The following is an 18,253-nucleotide window of genomic DNA, read 5'->3' on the forward strand; positions in this document are numbered from 1 at the left end:
AGTTCTGTTTAAACTTTTGTAATCTCTGCCACAGACATTGGTGAAAGCGGGGTTTGGCCCCAATTCCAATGGGAATTTGCTCACCTGAGAAAGACAAGCAAGACTTGGCTCACCTTCAGCATTCTTCTTTTTATTCCTTGTTGACCATTTCAAAATATTTGGTTTGAGCCCTTTTGTTTTATTTGGCTTCGTCTGCTCCCCTTCAGCCAATTCCCCTGATTCATTAAATAGACCTTGGCACTGATCCTTGGCCACAACTGAGAAATGTGCAATGCAAATTCAGGAAGAGGAACAAAGGTGTCATAAAGATTACTGTGCGTTGCCTTTGTCCTGCTAGATATCAGACTAGTCGCCTGGCGTAATAAGAAAGCCTGGAGGCTATTCTTACTGCACTGGTTACCAGTCACTGTACAACACGAGTTTTACAACTGTTATGTTTCATGAATTGTAGCGATAATTTTTATTCCAATTACGGAGAGGAGCTGTGCATGTAAAGGCTCTTGCCTTTAAGTACTACTCTTTTTATGTCCCTGTGATGGTGGATGGAGCATGTGGTCTTTAAGAAAATCTTGTACTATCACTGTATTGTAGGTTAGAGAAAAACTGGGCTACCATGTGCAATAGACTAAAATAAAGTGTGTGTGTGTATAGACCTGTCCTTAGTCTAACTGATTAAGTACGTGAAGGAATTCATCATTTGAAGGACTGCTGCAGATGTACAAAAGAAAAGAAATAGCAAAAAAGGTACTCGGAGCCCAGTCTTCCTTAGCGTCCTGAAACTGATGGAACTAAAGGGATCTGAGAACAAAATGTGGTCTTTAAGCTCCTCTTGCTCCTTAAAAATACTCTAATGTTTGGGAGCTCACTGTATATTTTGTGCAACTCATTAGATTTACTGCAGTCACTGAGATATGAATACTAAGGCCTTATCTCCTAATCTTTGCAGTAGTGTCATATTTCCTGTTTTCACTAAAGGTGCCAACTGGGACTGTTTCATTCAGGTGACTTCAGCACTTAAGAGTTACTGATTTCTGGAAAATCCGGTCAGTTATTTTGATACCTAATGAGAACTGATGTCTTTTCAAAAATCTTTCCCATGGAACCAAATGTAATACTGAATGACAGAATTTTATCTCAGAACTCCCCATACTTCTGCTGTAAATCCATTAATTTCACTTGGTTTATTCCATTGTACATTGTCAGTTTAAGAGTATATTTGGCCATGATGTGAATGCAAAGCTGACTCGACCTTTGGGCTTACTACTTGTTACATGTGTACTTAGCCATGCTGAGAGTGCTTTCTCATCTGCTTTCCTCTGATTGTCTCTTACAGGACAAAAAGTACTGAAAGTAATTTTTACTAGATAAACAACAGAAATAAGATCAGAAATGTGTGTCGTCCTGTCCCCCCTCCCTCCCCCCCGGCCTCAGTCCAAAACTGAGAGATTGCTCACATGTCACTAATTGTTCAACTTTGAGCTGGGGAAAAGTAGTAGCAGATACAGAAGTAAAAGATGTTAGAGGGGTAAACAAATCCCTGTGAGTAATTAAGACTTGCAACTCAAAACCTAAGTTAATACCTGGAAAGTTGCCTGTTGAAATATGACAGAAAAACAGTGCTTTAAATATGTCTTTAATGTACTTAATGTACAACATTCGTGTTTAAATGTAGAGGGCTAATAGCTTAAAACATGAGTTTAACTTCACAGTCATGGTGGTAAGTACAATTTAATGGGGTGCTAAGAGGTGGATATAGCTAAGTAGTATGAAGGATATGAAGAGAAGACTCCAGGAGGAGGGCTGTGTGGTATAAATACTGAGCTTACTGTCCAGGAGTAACAAAAAGCTGAATTCTACTTTTTCTCAGCTTCAGTATTTATTATGAGAGCATGAATATTTATATATTCTAGTCATTATTTCTAAATTCTAAAATCCTGGAATCGTGTATGTTCAACTGAAGATGGGCCTCATAAATCCCTTAGTCCATCACAGGTTCACTGGCTAATTCAGGTTGGAAGGGACCTCAGCTGGTCTCTTTTCCACCACCTGCTTAAAGCCTGCTCTAGGCCATGTTGCTGAGGGCTTTGTCCGGTCTAGTCTTGCAAAACACCCAGGACTGGAATTGCACAGTCTTTCTGAGCAACCTGTTTTACTCTTTGACTCTTCTCTTTGTGAAAAAGCTTTTCTTACCATCCAGGCTGAACCTCACTTAATTTGATCTATACTGGTTCTTTTTTGTCCTCCCACCATGCACCACCGTGAAGAGTCTGGCTTTGTTTTCTCAATAATCTCCTCACTGGTGAAAAGGTTATTAGGTCCCCCTGAAGCCAGGCTAACGTTGCTCCACGGAGTATGTTTTTTCTAGTGTGTAGCCTGACTTGGCTTTACACGTGGCAAGAGCTTTATCTTTCACTGCTTCCCAACAGAATGGAACTTATCACTGTCAGGAAATTATTGCCAGTACTCCTCTCATGCACTCCTTTCTTGATTTCATCTTCTTACTTTATTTAAAATGAGCATAAATGCTATGATCATTTGTTAAACAGGCTTTTAGTGGAATGGATAAGTGATCTTGGCCAGTAGTTAACAGAACTGGGTCTAACTATGGTCAGAATCAGAGCTACCCGATCAAGGAAACTGAATGAAAAGAATGAAAGACTGAAATTCTGTGTCTAAATCTGATCCACTGGCAATTTTACACTGAGGAATCTCAGTTGACTTCCACTGCATTCCTGTTTCTAGTTTGAGAACTAAAAAAGGTCTTTTATATCCAACTCCCAATGTTCCGTATGGAATAAAAAGGGGTGAATGATCCCCTGCATCATTTTGTTGATGCACCTTGAATTATCTTAGTTTTCAATTTAATGCAAAGTTTTGCGAATATCCTTTGTTAGATGCATTTTAGTTGCCTTCAGTATTTCTAGGTAGGTATTAGGGAAAGAATTAGTATTTTAAAAAAAAACGGGGGTGGAACCCAACAAACTTGTAGAGTTTGGTAAGATGATCAGCTAGATGAGAGAACTAGCTTGAACATTTCCGGTGGTGATAGATGATGCCTTGATGTCCATTCATTTAATTGTGCTATTACACTACATTTGACAATATGCTGGAGCTGCTTTTTAAGCAATGAGCTGTGGCCTTGGTGTATCTGTGGTTGTGTTACATTCAGTGACCTTCGTATTAATTGATAGCCCAGGGAAAATTCTTTTGTGTACAATTTTTTTTTTTTTTCTCACAGGAAGAGTTTAAAAAACACAAAACCTCTTGTAAAAATTCCACTCTATACCAAAGAAATTTCCAGGTGCTTATCACTGAAGGGTGAGACTCTGAGAAAAGAACTTTAGAAGGTTATGAACCCCCGCGGAAGTGGTAACAGTGTACAAAGGACTCAGTTCTTGCATATCCTGTTTTCTGTAGTCTTAGGAGAAACTACGTTTTATAGTATTTAAAGGAAAGGAAAATACCATTCTTAATGCATTTATTAAAAACAGCCACTTGGATGTTTTTTAATGATCGTTACATAGACTGGATATAGGAACATGGCTGAGCATATCAAACAGCAGCCTCCCTGAATGTTTATTAATGAAATCTTGGAGTGGTTTGAAATTGGATGTAGCAAAGGCATGTGTACTCTAGTGAGCAGCTGTCTCTGGTGGTGAACCGATCTGATGACAGGAAAAATTGTGTTAGAGAGAATCTTTGCAATCCGAAATCAAAATCTTTCACCAGCATCAAGAGAGCTTTATTGTGACCCAACATTTTGTACTGCAGAGGAGTGACGTTTAAAAATTTTTGAATAACAAACCTTTAAACAGCTGAGGAGAGGGAAAAGAAAAAGATGAGAAATGGAAGATTGGAAACAGCAGAGAAAATTATTTAAAGCACTTTGACATCCATGAAAGATTATAAAGACATCCTGAATATACAATGGGGGGTATGCAAAAGGTGCTGGAAGGAACTTCCGCCAGACTTTCCTTTAATGCCTCTGCAGAATAACAATGAAGTAATTCTTTACAGAATGCCCCTTTCCTGAGTTCTTCAGCTGGCTCAGCCAAAGGGTTTAGGAGCGGATTGGTTCCCGTGAGCAGAAATGCCAAATATATCTGTTTGGATAGAGTATGTTGAATGGGGGACGAAAGGCTTTGGACTGCCCTGCGCATACCTGCTACTGTAGACACTGGCCAGTGTTTCAGTCCCTGTGTTCTTTGTTACTAGGACAAGAAAAAATGTGTCTCATTATTGTTTTATTGGGCACAACCGCTGTGAATTGCCTTTTATTCTTTAAAAATTAGAAGCTGATCATAAAGCAAAATCATTTGCAAAAGTGTATATACGGTATAAATGCAGTCCCTGAGTAATGTGATGGTTTTCATCTACAGTGGAGTAGATTTGCTTTGTTCATTGCTGCCAGTTTACTTTGCTTGGTTAAAGAAGACGTCATGAGGTAGTTTAGGCCAGCGAAACAAATTCTTTTCTTCAGTGTGCTTATCACTCACTGAACCCTTTTGTAAGCAGCTCATCTGTAAAACAGCATAGCACCTTACCTGCTTTTGCAAAGTATTTTGAAAGCACAGTGTAATTTTAAGGATTTCATTAATTGTGTCCCAATAGACATGCCTTCCTCATCTTCCGTGACGTAGATCTTAATTTTGTCAGCACTTTCATCTCTTTCGAATGCTTTGAAAGATGTTAAACATTCACGTCACCATACACGTCAATTGAATACATTGAAATTTGTTGATGATTCACAGAATCACAGAATCACAGAATCTTAGTGGTTGGAAGGGACCTTTGAGATCATCGAGTCCAACCACATAAAAAAAAAAAAAAAAAAAAAAAACACACAAACAAAAAAACACAACACAAAACCAAACAAACAACAACACCCCCCCCAAAAAAAAAAAAAAAAAAAAAAAAAAAGCAGCATCCATCAACCAAACCCCACACACAACACCCCACCACAAACCAACAATCCCGGGCACTAGAGCATGCCCTGAAGAGCCACGTCTACACGTTTCTTAAATACCTCCAGGGATGGTGACTCCACCACCTCCCTGGGCAGGCTGTTCCAGTGCCTGACCACTCTCTCAGTAAAGTAATTCTTCCTAATATCTAATCTAAACCTCCCTTGCCGCAGCTTCATACCATTTCCTCTGGTCCTGTCGTTATTCCCTTGGGAGAAGAGGCCAACCCCCGCCTCTCTACAGTTTCCTTTCAGGTAGTTGTAGAGGGCAATGAGGTCTCCCCTCAGCCTCCTCTTCTCCAAACTAAACATGCCCAGTTCCCTCAGCCTCTCCTCATAGGACTTGTTCTCCAGACCCCTCACCAGCTTGGTGGCTCTCCTCTGGACACGCTCCAGCACTTCAATGTCTTTCCTGTAGTGAGGGGCCCAAAACTGAACACAGTACTCGAGGTGAGGCCTCACCAGGGCCAAGTACAGAGGCACGATGACTTCCCTGCTCCTGCTGGCAAAATATATTTTGCCAGCAAAATATTCAAAATATGCTTTTGCATTCTACCTGAGCACTTTGAGTTGGATCTTATGGGCATTCAGCACACAATTGACTTACTTCCTGTAAATTTATTTAATTCAATTCTGCGATATTATTTTGTTGCTAATATAATGTTTCCCATTTTTTTAGGGAAAAAAAACCCCCTATCAGGTAATGATATGGAGCTCTCGCATACTGTTTTGAATTGCAGTTTCTCACTGTGTCTTATCTTTTGGATGGATATATGGATATTCAGCCTACTACAAATAGATGTAAATCCATTGACTTCAGTGAGGCTGGCCCTTTTTACACTGGCTGCAAATCTGTTCTGCTCTATCCACAGTATTGCTCCTTGCACTTGTATAAGTACAAGACGGTGCAGTATCAGATACTATAGGCTGCAAACTTAAAAAAAATCTTTAAGAACCTGAGAACTGTGAATTGTGTGCTCAAATCCCATAGATTATGAGTTGAGGTTTAATCTAAATCTAAGAACAGAATCTTAGATATTCTGTTGTCTTTACAGAAGCACAGACATTCACAATGCCCAGTGTGAGATGCTGCCTCTGGATTAAAAATATTTGTAAGACAAATGGAACAAGTGTAAAGGTGTTTGTGCTAGTCACTGTGGGAGTGCTAACTTGTACTGCCAGACCAGTCAAAAATTGAGATCTGAGCTCTAATCCCAAGAAGTCAGATGCTGAATCATGGTGCAGTCTGCAGACCTAAAAGCAGAATTTTGCCTTTAAGCTTTAAAAACACTAGCTAGATGAATGGAGTCTTCCAGCATAGTTTATTCTGTACTTGCATAGTGAAGATATAACATATAAACCAATACTGGAAAATATGTTCCTTTAAATTATTTATTTTTTTTATTGGAATACTGTGAAAGCATCAGTGGGTACATCACGTCCTTTAGAGAATTTGTGTTCTTCTCATAGAAATCTAATGCTTTTCATTTTCCTTAACCATTTTCTGGAAAATAATTTGTGTCTGTGCACTTGTGGCTTACAGAGCAAGGCTAGTGTGTACATAGCTCTTCTGGGAGCATGGCTCAAAGACCTGCCCTGTGTTCTGTAAGAATCCTTTGCTCATTCTGTACTACTTCTGCCAAACAGGCTGCTGCTTCATTTCTTCTATGCAGCAAGTTTAAAATCTCATCATATTTATGGTCCTCATTTGTCATAATTTCTCCCAAGCCAACTTCCTATTAGTGACTTCACTGCTTCTGCCAGTTCCTTAGGTGGAGATGGCTTAAATGGGTGTAACCAAAATGAAAAATGTAGCTAAATTGGGTGATTCAGAGTAGGATGAGATAATGTGGCAACTGGCACTATTTTAAGCATTCTTTATTTTGTTTGTCTGAATGTATCAGGCATTAAAGAAAATATAGTGGTAATTGTGGTCCAGTTTCTTGCATACACAGTCAGGTTGTAAATCAAAAGACCTGCATTATGGAGCTCTGAAATAAAGAAACACAGGCAAACTTAGAACTTACCTGTTATCTTAAATGTATTGGAATGAAGAAAACCAAGCTCCTCTCAGAAGAGGCAGAAAGGAATGAATATGGTTAAATATGGTGTCTTTGAGGAGTTTCTGTTATGCCTTCTTACTATGCTTCTGCTTTCTCTACCCCTAGCTTTCTTTGGAAAGTACCTTAATGAATACAACGGCTCCTACGTGCCTCCTGGTTGGAAAGAATGGGTTGGATTACTTAAAAACTCTCGATTTTACAACTACACACTCTGTAGAAATGGAGTGAAGGAGAAGCATGGATATGACTACTCCAGGGTATGTCCTATTGATTCATTTCTATTTTTTTAACGTTTGGACATGACTGCAAGAAAACTGCACTTTATGGTTTCAGTCTAGCTAAAGAATTCTTTTCGTACTTGAGAGCTGCTACATGTAACATTAGCTAAAACCCAATAGGCGCGTTTGGAGTTTTCCTTATCTTCCGTTCCGGGAGGGTCATGTTACTGAAAACATTATTAGCAGCAATGGAAGCAAACAAAATGTCCTGAGACTGTGTTATATCTTATGAGCTGAAGACGTGAAAATGGATTTAAATGTTGCGTGATAACAATTTTTATGCTTTGTACTTCAATTATTGTGTGCCAAGGCTGATTGTCATCTATTCCCCTGCTATAGAACTGACTCCAGTGGAGTTACACAAGCGTAAATGAGATAAGAATCCAGTTCCCTCCAGCTAGACCTATCTTTTTATGTTAGTTTAAGGAACTTGTTTCACAGCCATAATATGATGGAGAATTCATAATATCTTGGTATATCTTATGATCGTTCTGAATGAGTGGAGAATTTAACTATTAAATTTATATCTCTGTGTATTGTTACAGGCGCGTATGTTTCCTAATATCTTTGCAAGGATGTTATACCTTGGCCAAACTTACTAAAATGCTTGGTAATCATTGTCAAATGCAGGAGCATTTTTCTTCCTCGTCTAGCACATGTTACAGCTCAAGCCGTTACCTGTTTGCAGTCAGGATTATGTTTATTTCAGCCAAAAGTGTTACCTTTCCAAAGGAACCAGCTTTTGTGAATTCTTAAAATGGCCTGAATTGTCCCTGAAGTATGAAGATAAATAAATTTATTCATAAACTGCTGTACTTTTAAGTAGTGTATAATTCACGAAGTTGACTCAGTCTGGAGCGATACTAATTTGTGACGTGTATTTGCTTAACAGGGATTTGGTTTTCTTTCTCTCATTGAGCACAAATCCTGCTTCCATATTTGTGTCTCATTAGCAGTGAGTTCACAGTCAGCTTTTCCTTTGAAAGGTTAATGTCTGTGTGATTTCCCCCTTCCCCTCCCCTATTTGCCATTTTTAATTAAATGTACTTTGTGTTGAAAGATAAAACTTAATAGGCTTCTAGGGTTTTCTTTTCTGTCACCAGCTGCTAAGGGGAAGGGGCAACTGATGTACAGCATTATTTGTCTTTTATTTCCCTTCTGATCTATGAAGAATGAGAGCTAATCTTTACAGCCATGTACCAAAAATGTTATGATGGAAATACATCTTATGTAGAATAATGTCAGTGATTTCATAGGGGACTGTTCCCGATTGTACCGAGGAGCCAACAGGGAACTTTATGTTCCAGTATTCTCAGCTCTCTTCTGTGTATGCAATACTTGAAAATGTTTAGGTTTTCATTTGGTTTAGTTTTTCTTACCGAGTTTGGTAGTAAATACAAAAAGTCTGATGAAAATATAAATGTTTTTATAATCTTCATATTCTTGCATAATACACAGCTATGGTAATAAACAGATGATGGTGTGCAGAGCAACAGCACTTGTTGATATTAACACTGGAGTTCAAATGAACAAACAGAAGCTGAAATACAAGATTGCTTCTCTTTCTTTCCTGCCATTTTTGTTGCTGGAAACTTAATTTTCCAGCAATTAACAATATAATCAGATTAATTTTTACCCCTATCTACTTGACATAGTTAATGTTGATTATGTGTCAGTGGAAAACTAGAAACCAACATTTCTGATTCTGTCCTCCAAAGCAACTGCTAAACACTTACCTTCAGAAAATCAAATCTTTGCAAATTCTTTCAGATTTTGTAACAGGATATATTCTACTTCAATTTTTCCTTCTCAGTTTCTGTCAACTTTTTTGGATGAATTTTTAGTTTTGTATGCATTCGCACAGTCTACTACAACCTCTACAATCTGGAGATTTTAAAAAAAAAAAAAAAAACAAATCAGTTCAGGGAAATGTTTCTATATGGTCTTTTGGTCTGGTAAACACTGGGTTTGCAACATTGAATTTGCATGATTGTCACTCTGACCAGGTGAAAACCTTCATCTTCAAAATGAAGTTTGGAAACTATGCTCTTGTAATGGCCAAATCAAAAATGAGTTACTCCCTTAAGAAAGTGACCAACCAGCTTAAAGAACAGGCACATTTTAGATAAATGCCAGTGCGTTTTTGCAGGCTCTCTGTATTCTCTCTCAGCCGTGAGTACGGTCTCGGGTATTGAAAGGATGTTCAGAAGTCAGTTTTGCTTTGGTCTGGGTTATTGTACCTTCTCCCTTCCCCTGTGTACGCTCAGGAATGGAGGCCCCTCAGTTGACTTTGATGGAATTATGCCTGTTTACTCCTGCTTTCGTGAGTGAAAGTATCATATCAATAACAGTCATAATCATGGCAGTTTCATAACATACAGGCCTCATGTTGGGACAAAAGTGAAAAATTATAAACGGAGACTTTGCCAGCCTTGTTCTGGGATACGCAGGAAATAACTTGGGTATAGTAAATACAGTCAATGAAAAAAGTTTCCTTTGATGAATGATAAGCTGACTTCTCACACCAAGGACATTGGCGGTGGTAAAGGGGAGCAAGTGTCTGAACCAGGGACTGAAAGCTGTGCTTCAAAGGAGGTGCGATCCAGTATGTACCCCACCTTGTACTTGTTCACTTGACCAGAGGCATACTTTATGTCTGATTTTCACATTCAGCTGTGACATGACAGTTATTATTTTGTTTTTTAAAGGTGCAGTTTCCTATCCTACTCATGTTTGAAGGTTATTTATATTTGCAGCGTTTCCTGTGATGCAGCCTAAGAGAGAACATGGCTTGTCATTAAAAATACTGTCTTCAATCCATATAGCTCCAGCAGATATCAGAAGAATGATAATGATACTTCTTTGAAAAAGTAAAGATAGTCCATAAATTCCAAAGGAAGTTTTCTAAATTCTCAGCAATGTATTTGATAAAGCTATACCTCTATCAGATTGTTACTGTGTCCATAATATTGAATGAAATTTTTGGTCCAATTAGCCCAGCATCTTCTAGCTTTAGTGACTTCTGGTTCAGAGGGAGGTTAAGAAAAATGAACATCAAATCTTTTTGATTTTCAAAGTGCTTTTATGATGTAAGCACTTTGAAGATATTGACACCAAAAAGCAAAGAAATTGACCCGTAGTTTTCTAGTTTTTGTATTAATACCTGGTCATTGTGTTTAGTATTGTGATCTTCATAATGTAATTACGCACCCTGGGAAGAAAGAGTCCTATTTGATCTTCTTTAATGTCACTCATTTCTGAGAGGAAGCTGTGGCTTTTCATATTTCTAGGCAGCGAAGAAAGAATTACTTGGTTTTAGTTTTTGAAGTTTTATCATCTGTAACTTACTCCCTCCTCCTCCTGTTCTGAGTGAAGTAGCTTCTTTTTTCCTGTTTCGTGTGATACCTCAGACCTCCCCTTCCCATCTCACCCCCCAACTTGAAAATATTTTTCAAGTATCTCATTATACTTTTACTTCTACTTGCAGGATTATCTAACTGATCTGATTACCAATGACAGTATTACCTTCTTCAGAATCTCAAAGAAGATGTATCCTCACAGGCCTGTACTGATGGTTATAAGCCATGCTGCTCCTCACGGCCCTGAAGATTCAGCCCCTCAGTACTCACATCTCTTTCCTAATGCCTCGCAGCACATGTAAGGAAAGATAAAACCCTTTTATTTCCAGGTGCAGGAGTATAGAAGTCCTGGGTACCTCTGGGGGAACAATGTTTGCTTTATAATACTCTTGGCATGTTTGTCACAAATATATGAAGGGTTTTGAGATTTACTTATTTATTTTACCTCTTCAGACTAGTACAAGTATCTTGAGAATGGCTACTGCATCTAGAACTCAGAATTGTAGCTCACTGAGATAAATGGAAAGATTCATGTTGAATTCACTGGACTTTGTTACAACCTGTTTGGGAAGTAAAGCACTTTTACTTTGAGCAGGGGTTCTTGGGCTGTAATCTCTTCAGGGGAAGAAACTCTATCTCCCTGTCCTTATGTATATACTGTATTATTTTATGGGTATTACCAAAACTCAGGTAGAATGCAATACTTATTACTCCCGTTTCTTATATGGAAAGAAAGGAAATACAGGCCTGCAGCACCAAATTAGACAAGCTATTTCTGAATGAGCTGGTATGTCTCTACATGACCCAGTACAACGTCTTGAACAGGTCCCAAAAGCAGTATCACCTGGTACCTGAGTTAACATGTTCATAAGCTCCGTGATGAGACTGTTCCTGTTTATAGCACAGAGACATTTTACAGGTATAGCTCTGCAATGCTCTATTACAGGCACGTCCTCAAATGCTGATAAAATGAATGGTTCTCCCAAATCATCTTTTGGCACAACTGAAAACTTTCCAATATTTTTCTAATTACTGGCTTCATGCCTTCATTGATGTTCAGAATTTGTAACTTTCTTTGCTTTCTTCCCCCCTTTCTTTTTTGAAGGGGAATTGTGTTTTATTTTTGGATTTGTGAAGGAACTGGGAACTCATATTAATGAATTGCTAGCCGAAGCTGCTCAGGACTTGTCCAAAGTCCAGTGAAATCCGTTTGAGCTTTTTCACTTTATTTAAAATAGAGTCTGAGAGAAAAAGCTTCCTTTGTTCTATTGTCTTGGTATTGCGTAACTTAGAATTCTATATTTCATTATTTTGTGCTGTGCTACCAAAGAGAATCTGTGTCCTAGATCTACAGCAATGCAGCATTTCGTGTTTGTTTGCAGTCTTATGCTCATTTATTTTCTTTGAAATGAAAATTACAGAAGTGCCAAATGAGCAACTTCTTATAGCTTATACCCAGTATTGACCTCAGTCTTATTAGAAGTTCCTTTGGAAGGCATTTGGATCTCAGAGATGATAATCATTTATCAGGCAGCATTCTGTAGCAATTTAACTATGCTAGTCTAACGAAAAGGAGTAGAAGGATTTGAGGAAAGGCCAGCAATGAAAATATAAACTACGTCTATTTTTTCATTTGCTCATAGTTTAATTTTTTTTCCAGACAAACGAGGTTTATCTTCCTGATTATAAAGTAGTTACACAAAACTGTTTTTAATTGTAGGTGACTTTTCTTACAATGATAACATTTATACAGGAAGTGTCTCACTTGTGGGAACCAGTTTTGTTTGTAAAGAAACAAATTATCTTAGCAGATTAAGGAAACTTGTGTTTTTCTTTTGGATATGAACATAAAATAGGATTTTAAGTACATCTTGTGCAAAAAAACCTGTCGATCTTATTCTAAACAATTTTTCCAGCACTACATAGTAATAATCTGTAAGGGTTTTCATTGGCCTGGGTTTAAGATTAAATGCAGAAGTGCAGAGCATGCATCATTCCCTCACTGTACGTACAAATTAGTTCTCTACTTTCCATTTTTTCCATTGTTCCCACATTCCAGGGAATCCCTCAGTAACAGATAAATCTGTCAATGATAAAGGGGTGTAGGCAGTTCTCACGGGTTTGTTGTCATGTGGATGTGGCAGAGAAGGATCAGAGCACAGGTAGAACACTTCCTATGAATTGTCCGAAGGCAGTAGGCAATATCCTGAACAAAGTCTTTGCTGAGCCCTGGAGTCAGAGGGCAGTGACCATGTGCCGTGTCTCTGCACCTCTTCCTGTGGCAGCACTGGTGAGGTCTGCAAGTGGATTCTAGAGCTATATCCACACGGCAAAGTGAAGGTGTGACTGTAACGCACGGGCTGACATACGCACTGCATCGTGCAGCACTGCTAATGATAGCTGAAAGTTAGGGGTGCAGATTTTAGCATAGACTGACACTCAGAGTACTTCTTTGCTTGGGAACTCTGGTAGGTACTTGTGTTGCTAATTTACACTGCTCTTTTCTTGCTTCTATTACTACATGTACTCCCTGGTAGGACCATTCTACCCTATACTCTCTCCATCTCGTTCTATAGAGCTCCTTATCATGTGCATCTGCAGGCTTTCCTTGTTTGAAAATTATTCGCATCAACCAGCATTCACATAGGAAATCCCTAGGCTACATGGCTGGTTTTCGTTTTTTGCTGCCCATACTGATAGCCGCAGAGAATGGAACAGCTGGGCAGTTTAACAGTGATCAGAAATGTTATTTCTATAGAGGGTACATTTTACCACCCATCTTTTCCAAGGTCAAATGCAATCAGACTAGGAGTTATCTTCTGAGTCCATTTGAAGAGGGTTATCTTAACCAACTTCTAGGAATGTTATATTTGTGTATTTTTCCCATAAGACAGACAAATCTGTTAAAGTGTAAGAGGGTTACATTTGTAGTAATCAAAGAAAATCACAGGCTTTGGTTGGATTAAACAGCAGGAGGTTTCAAATCAGCCAGGAAATCACAAAGTAAGCTGAAAAGGAGTTTGCCAAGCATTTTTTATTCATTCTGGGCATCACATAGCAACAGTTTCCATAACTGTCAGCATTTTCAAAGGAGCAATGTCATTATTTCAGCCACAATAACATTCTGAAATTCAAGAGGCTATTAACAATACAGAGAGAATAAACACCAGCCCTTTCCTCCCTATATGAAGAAGCCTCCATTTGCCGCCTACGCACATTTTTCAGATAGCATCTAACAGAGGCTTTCGGCATAGAACGTTTCACTGTCAGATTATTAATTTCATGTTTATATTAAAACTCTTAAGACTACCTGTCATATTCAAAGAAACATTAGATACACAGTATTTTGAGGAGAAGTTTCAACTTATATTACTATTGTTTATCTTAATAACTTACTCTGCTGCATATACAAAGCCAACTGTAGATATTTGCCAAATGGGAGCTGTATTTATTAGGAAATTGTGTTGTTGGGAAGAAGAAAATAACTGAATATCTGCTAATTTTTTCCTGCGTTACTCTGTCACCCTCTTGTCTTGTACATTTGCATAGACTGAGTTTATTGCTTTGAATGAAAAAGGGAAGCCTCAACAAATCACTTGGGAAAAGTAATTTTTAATATTTTAGACTCTGCAGGTGATGTGTTTGAGCCAGGGTATGAAGAGATTGACAAACGTGGTTCTCGATCTTAAGTAATAACAATTTTTTTAGGAACAGACATAGTAGGTAAAAATAATATTTTTTGCAAATGTAAGCTATAATGTAGATTTCAAGTGAGTTGGACATGATGCAGAGACTCAACATCATGGTAATGATATATCAAAGTAAATCCTTTCTTTAGATCCAGCTAACCTAGAGCAATATAATTTGGCACAGAAGAGCAACTTCTAGAACTGCGAACAAATTATGGACAATAAGTGATATTTCTCCACATCACTTTAATGGTGTCCATGAGAACTTGGAGGGGCAGCGAGATTCTAGGAGGCCATTGAATCTGGCTCTTGGGATTTTGCAGAGACTTTAATTAAAATTTCTGATTATCACAAAGGATTTGGTGGCTGGAAAGTGTCTGCAAAATACAGTCCTATTTCCCCTCACCCCTGCTTTGCTTGGCAGGTCTTTAAAATCCAGCTCTGTATCCACTTCTGCTTGCCACGAGCTCACAGGCAGTTCGATAGCCCTAGGTAGGGTGCCTGTGCTCCTCCAGGTACATGAGTGTGAATGCATTCAAGTAGGCACTCATGTTGAATTAAAAAAAGCTATTGAAGAACATAGTAGAACCTTTTCAGCAAGTTCTGTAGTTATTATTAAACAGCTTGCACAAGCCATAATATTTGGTGCTAATGAGGGCAGAGTGAAAGCAAAGCAATTGCATGAGTAGGAACTCTTTCGTACATGCTTCATCCAGATCATACGTGTGGAGTTAGACCTCTGAGGTTAGTTTCTTGGCCTTGAAATATATCCATGTTAGTCTGTAAAAGCAATGTATATTTACTCTTGTAATAGATTTTATTCCCCACAAAGTTCTTTTCAATCTCCCATGTTTCATATAGAACATAAAAATATAAGACTTTTCCAAAGTAAATCTAATATTTTCTTGCGCACCTCAGAGTCAGTCCTAGAGTGTTGATCAAATAGAAATTATTGGTAGACATCACTATGACTTTTTTCTATACTGTTAAGAAGTTCTGTTTTTCTCCCTGTTCCTTAGCACTCCCAGTTATAACTATGCTCCAAACCCAGACAAGCACTGGATAATGAGATACACGGGTCCCATGAAACCGATACACATGGAGTTCACTAACATGCTACAGAGAAAGCGCCTTCAAACACTCATGTCTGTGGATGACTCTATGGAGATGGTAAGATTAGTAGTTGCTTTTTTGGCTATACAGGTGCCAAAATACTATTTTTTTTTAATTAAGTCTGCATTATGTAATAATGAAATCTCTTGGTGCAAGCTGGGTGTCTTGAACAGAAACGTCTGAATTAGCTAAAAGCTACTCTGAAAAAGAATGGGTTTCCAAATGTAAGAAGGCAGCTTTAAAGGTGTTGCAATTTACTGCTTATCTCTTGGCATTCTTATTCAAAAAAGGTAGAACATAAAATAAAAGGAGTCCTGTAAGGCAAAGATGAGATTATCTGAATGGCATTGCATCAACTTGCTAGTAATGTCTTATAATTACTGATTGAGGCAAGTATGAGCTCCACTTCATATTAATGAACCTGTTTAGATGGATCAGATACCAGCTTTAGGGGAGATCGGCTGTTTTACTACACTATTTTGATTTTCTCTGTAGTAAAATGGTTTCACTTTGGGTGATTCACTGCAGGCAAAAATCAGTCAGGTTGGTTTTTAGTTGTAATCTCCAAGTTTAGTGAATTATATGCATCTAACAGTCTTTCAAAAATTAAAAAAACAAAACCAGACAAACAAACAAGACAACCCAAAAAAGAACCAAAAAACCACTCAAAACAAAACAACAACAGAGTTTGTTTTCTTCTGTGCTGATGTGTTCTGAATTTGTGAGGCACTAAAGTACCACCTTTGTACCTTTGCAAGTGAAAATGTCACATAAAAAGTGATCTTTGGTGCTCAAGTTGGTACATTTCTCATAAAGATTCTCATGTAAATCCATAGAAGCAACCAGAGTTAAAGCTCCTCTTAATTCTCAGTGTTAGTTCCCCAGCTAGTGAGAGAGTATGACTGAGTGGTGTTTATCTGGAAGAGATTTTGCAAATATTCTGCATAATGGGGACTCATTTGTCTGAAGGCAAGATCATTGAGTGTTACTTAAATAAGTGTGAGATTCAAAATGCTGTCATTTTATTAAAATTGTTTGCTGCAGGAAAAAGATAAAGGTGGAGAGAAAATTTCAAAAATGCTTATCGCCTTGAAACTTTTTTCTCTGTTACCGTATGTATTTAGTACTAGCTTGCTGGTCTCGTGCAAAATACTGAACACAAACGCTTTTGATAACGTGTCATGCTAATGTGTTTACCTTAAAACAGAAAACAGAAGTTTGCCTTGTAATAGCCACAATATTCAGTTAATAAAATTATTATGTAATTATGGATTATTCAGAATGGTTCATTGCAATCTCTCAGTGCCATCCTGAATTGCTGTTATTTATTTGTCTATTAGACATAGGCAGAAAATTATATCCAATATCCTACATATAGTACTACTGAATGGAATTAATTTCATATTTTGTTTTGCTTTTTTTCAGATTTACAATACATTGGTTGAAACAGGTGAACTGGACAATACATATATAATATACACAGCAGACCATGGTTATCATATTGGGCAGTTTGGGCTGGTGAAAGGGAAGTCCATGCCATACGAGTTTGATATCAGAGTTCCTTTCTACATCCGAGGTCCAAATGTGGAGGCTGGGTCCTTGTAAGTTCTTGGCTATTGTGTGTGTGTGTGTTTAAATAACAACCAGAAAAATCCTTTGTGGTCACATCTCTAGTTGTATTGACCTGGATCCAGAGAGAGGCACAAAGTTCTGCCCGTCCTGCCTGACTTCCTGCTCATCTTTGGCACAATCATGTCTACTCAGAAAATAGAACTGATAACATGTGCTGATATAACATCGTTATGGTTTTATACCATTGCCTTTTTGCTTGCGTAGGTGTGTAGCACGAGCCACTGCACTTTTGTGGGTGCAGTTAAAAAAGCCACTTTGAAATATGTCCAATCTAGGAAACACTCATTTGCCCCCTTTTGAGGGATGCAAATAATACACAGAACTATAGTATTTTCAAGGTAAAAAATATACTGTATAACATTCACTACCATAGTAGATAATTATTGCTGAACATTTGAGTGGAGTCACTTGTTTCAGTTTATAAAGAAGAATGTACATAATAGTTCATATATTACCATCCACAAGAGATTCTTTTTGGCTCATCCTTTGAGATTACATGGTTAGGGCTGTTTGTCGGGTGCACACAAGCGTGCAGAATATGACTGTTAATTAAAATGGTAGCTTTGATCAGCTAAGAAATTATGTAAATACACTTTCTAAGCAATTATTTCAATAGCAAATATTTGCACTTAAGTAATGATTTTGGACAGAGTGCCATAATTTGCTGCCTTTTATTTATATCAGTGTGCATGTTTTAGCATAATTAACACACACAAAGTCTTCCACACGCAATTTTTTTTCTTTACCACAGAGGAACAGATCTAGTGTGTAATACGGTAGCAAATAGTTATTAAAAAATCTCATTCCATTTGCTGGTTAAATTCACTGATTCACATTATCAGTAGGCACAAAAACATTAAATTCTGTAAATATTACACTATGTGGCTAATTTATTTACAGCAGTTATGCATGTGAAATAAACAATATTACTTCTCTAAAGAGCAGAGGAGGGATTCCTCAGGTGGAATTAAACATACTACCTCAGCACTGAAAGAAGTCTGTCTGCAGCAGCACAGAATTTCAACTGAACTGGATTAGCCTTCTAAGAACATGCTCTTTCCCTTTGCAGTTTTTGGTCTTACTGGAGAGGTGATGCTAATATGACCCAAGTAGACTGAGCTAGTTTTTCTGCAACATGCAATGCTAGAGACCAGCC

At 38.0% G+C, this 18,253-nt stretch overlaps 1 protein-coding gene across 3 annotated transcripts in view; it reads left to right on the forward strand.

Moving 5' to 3' along the window:
* Window positions 1-18,253, forward strand: part of SULF2 (sulfatase 2) — a 68,769-nt gene that overhangs the window by 13,406 nt on the left and 37,110 nt on the right. For all 3 annotated transcript variants that reach the window (XM_074157199.1, XM_074157202.1, XM_074157200.1), the window contains exons 3-6: window positions 7,132-7,283; window positions 10,792-10,961; window positions 15,372-15,522; window positions 16,891-17,066. In XM_074157199.1, the coding sequence (XP_074013300.1) occupies window positions 7,132-7,283; window positions 10,792-10,961; window positions 15,372-15,522; window positions 16,891-17,066 (649 nt within the window). The remainder of the gene's footprint in view (window positions 1-7,131; window positions 7,284-10,791; window positions 10,962-15,371; window positions 15,523-16,890; window positions 17,067-18,253) is intronic.

This window comes from Numenius arquata, chromosome 12 (genome assembly GCF_964106895.1).
Source record: "Numenius arquata chromosome 12, bNumArq3.hap1.1, whole genome shotgun sequence".
NCBI classification, from domain to species: Eukaryota; Metazoa; Chordata; class Aves; order Charadriiformes; family Scolopacidae; genus Numenius; species Numenius arquata.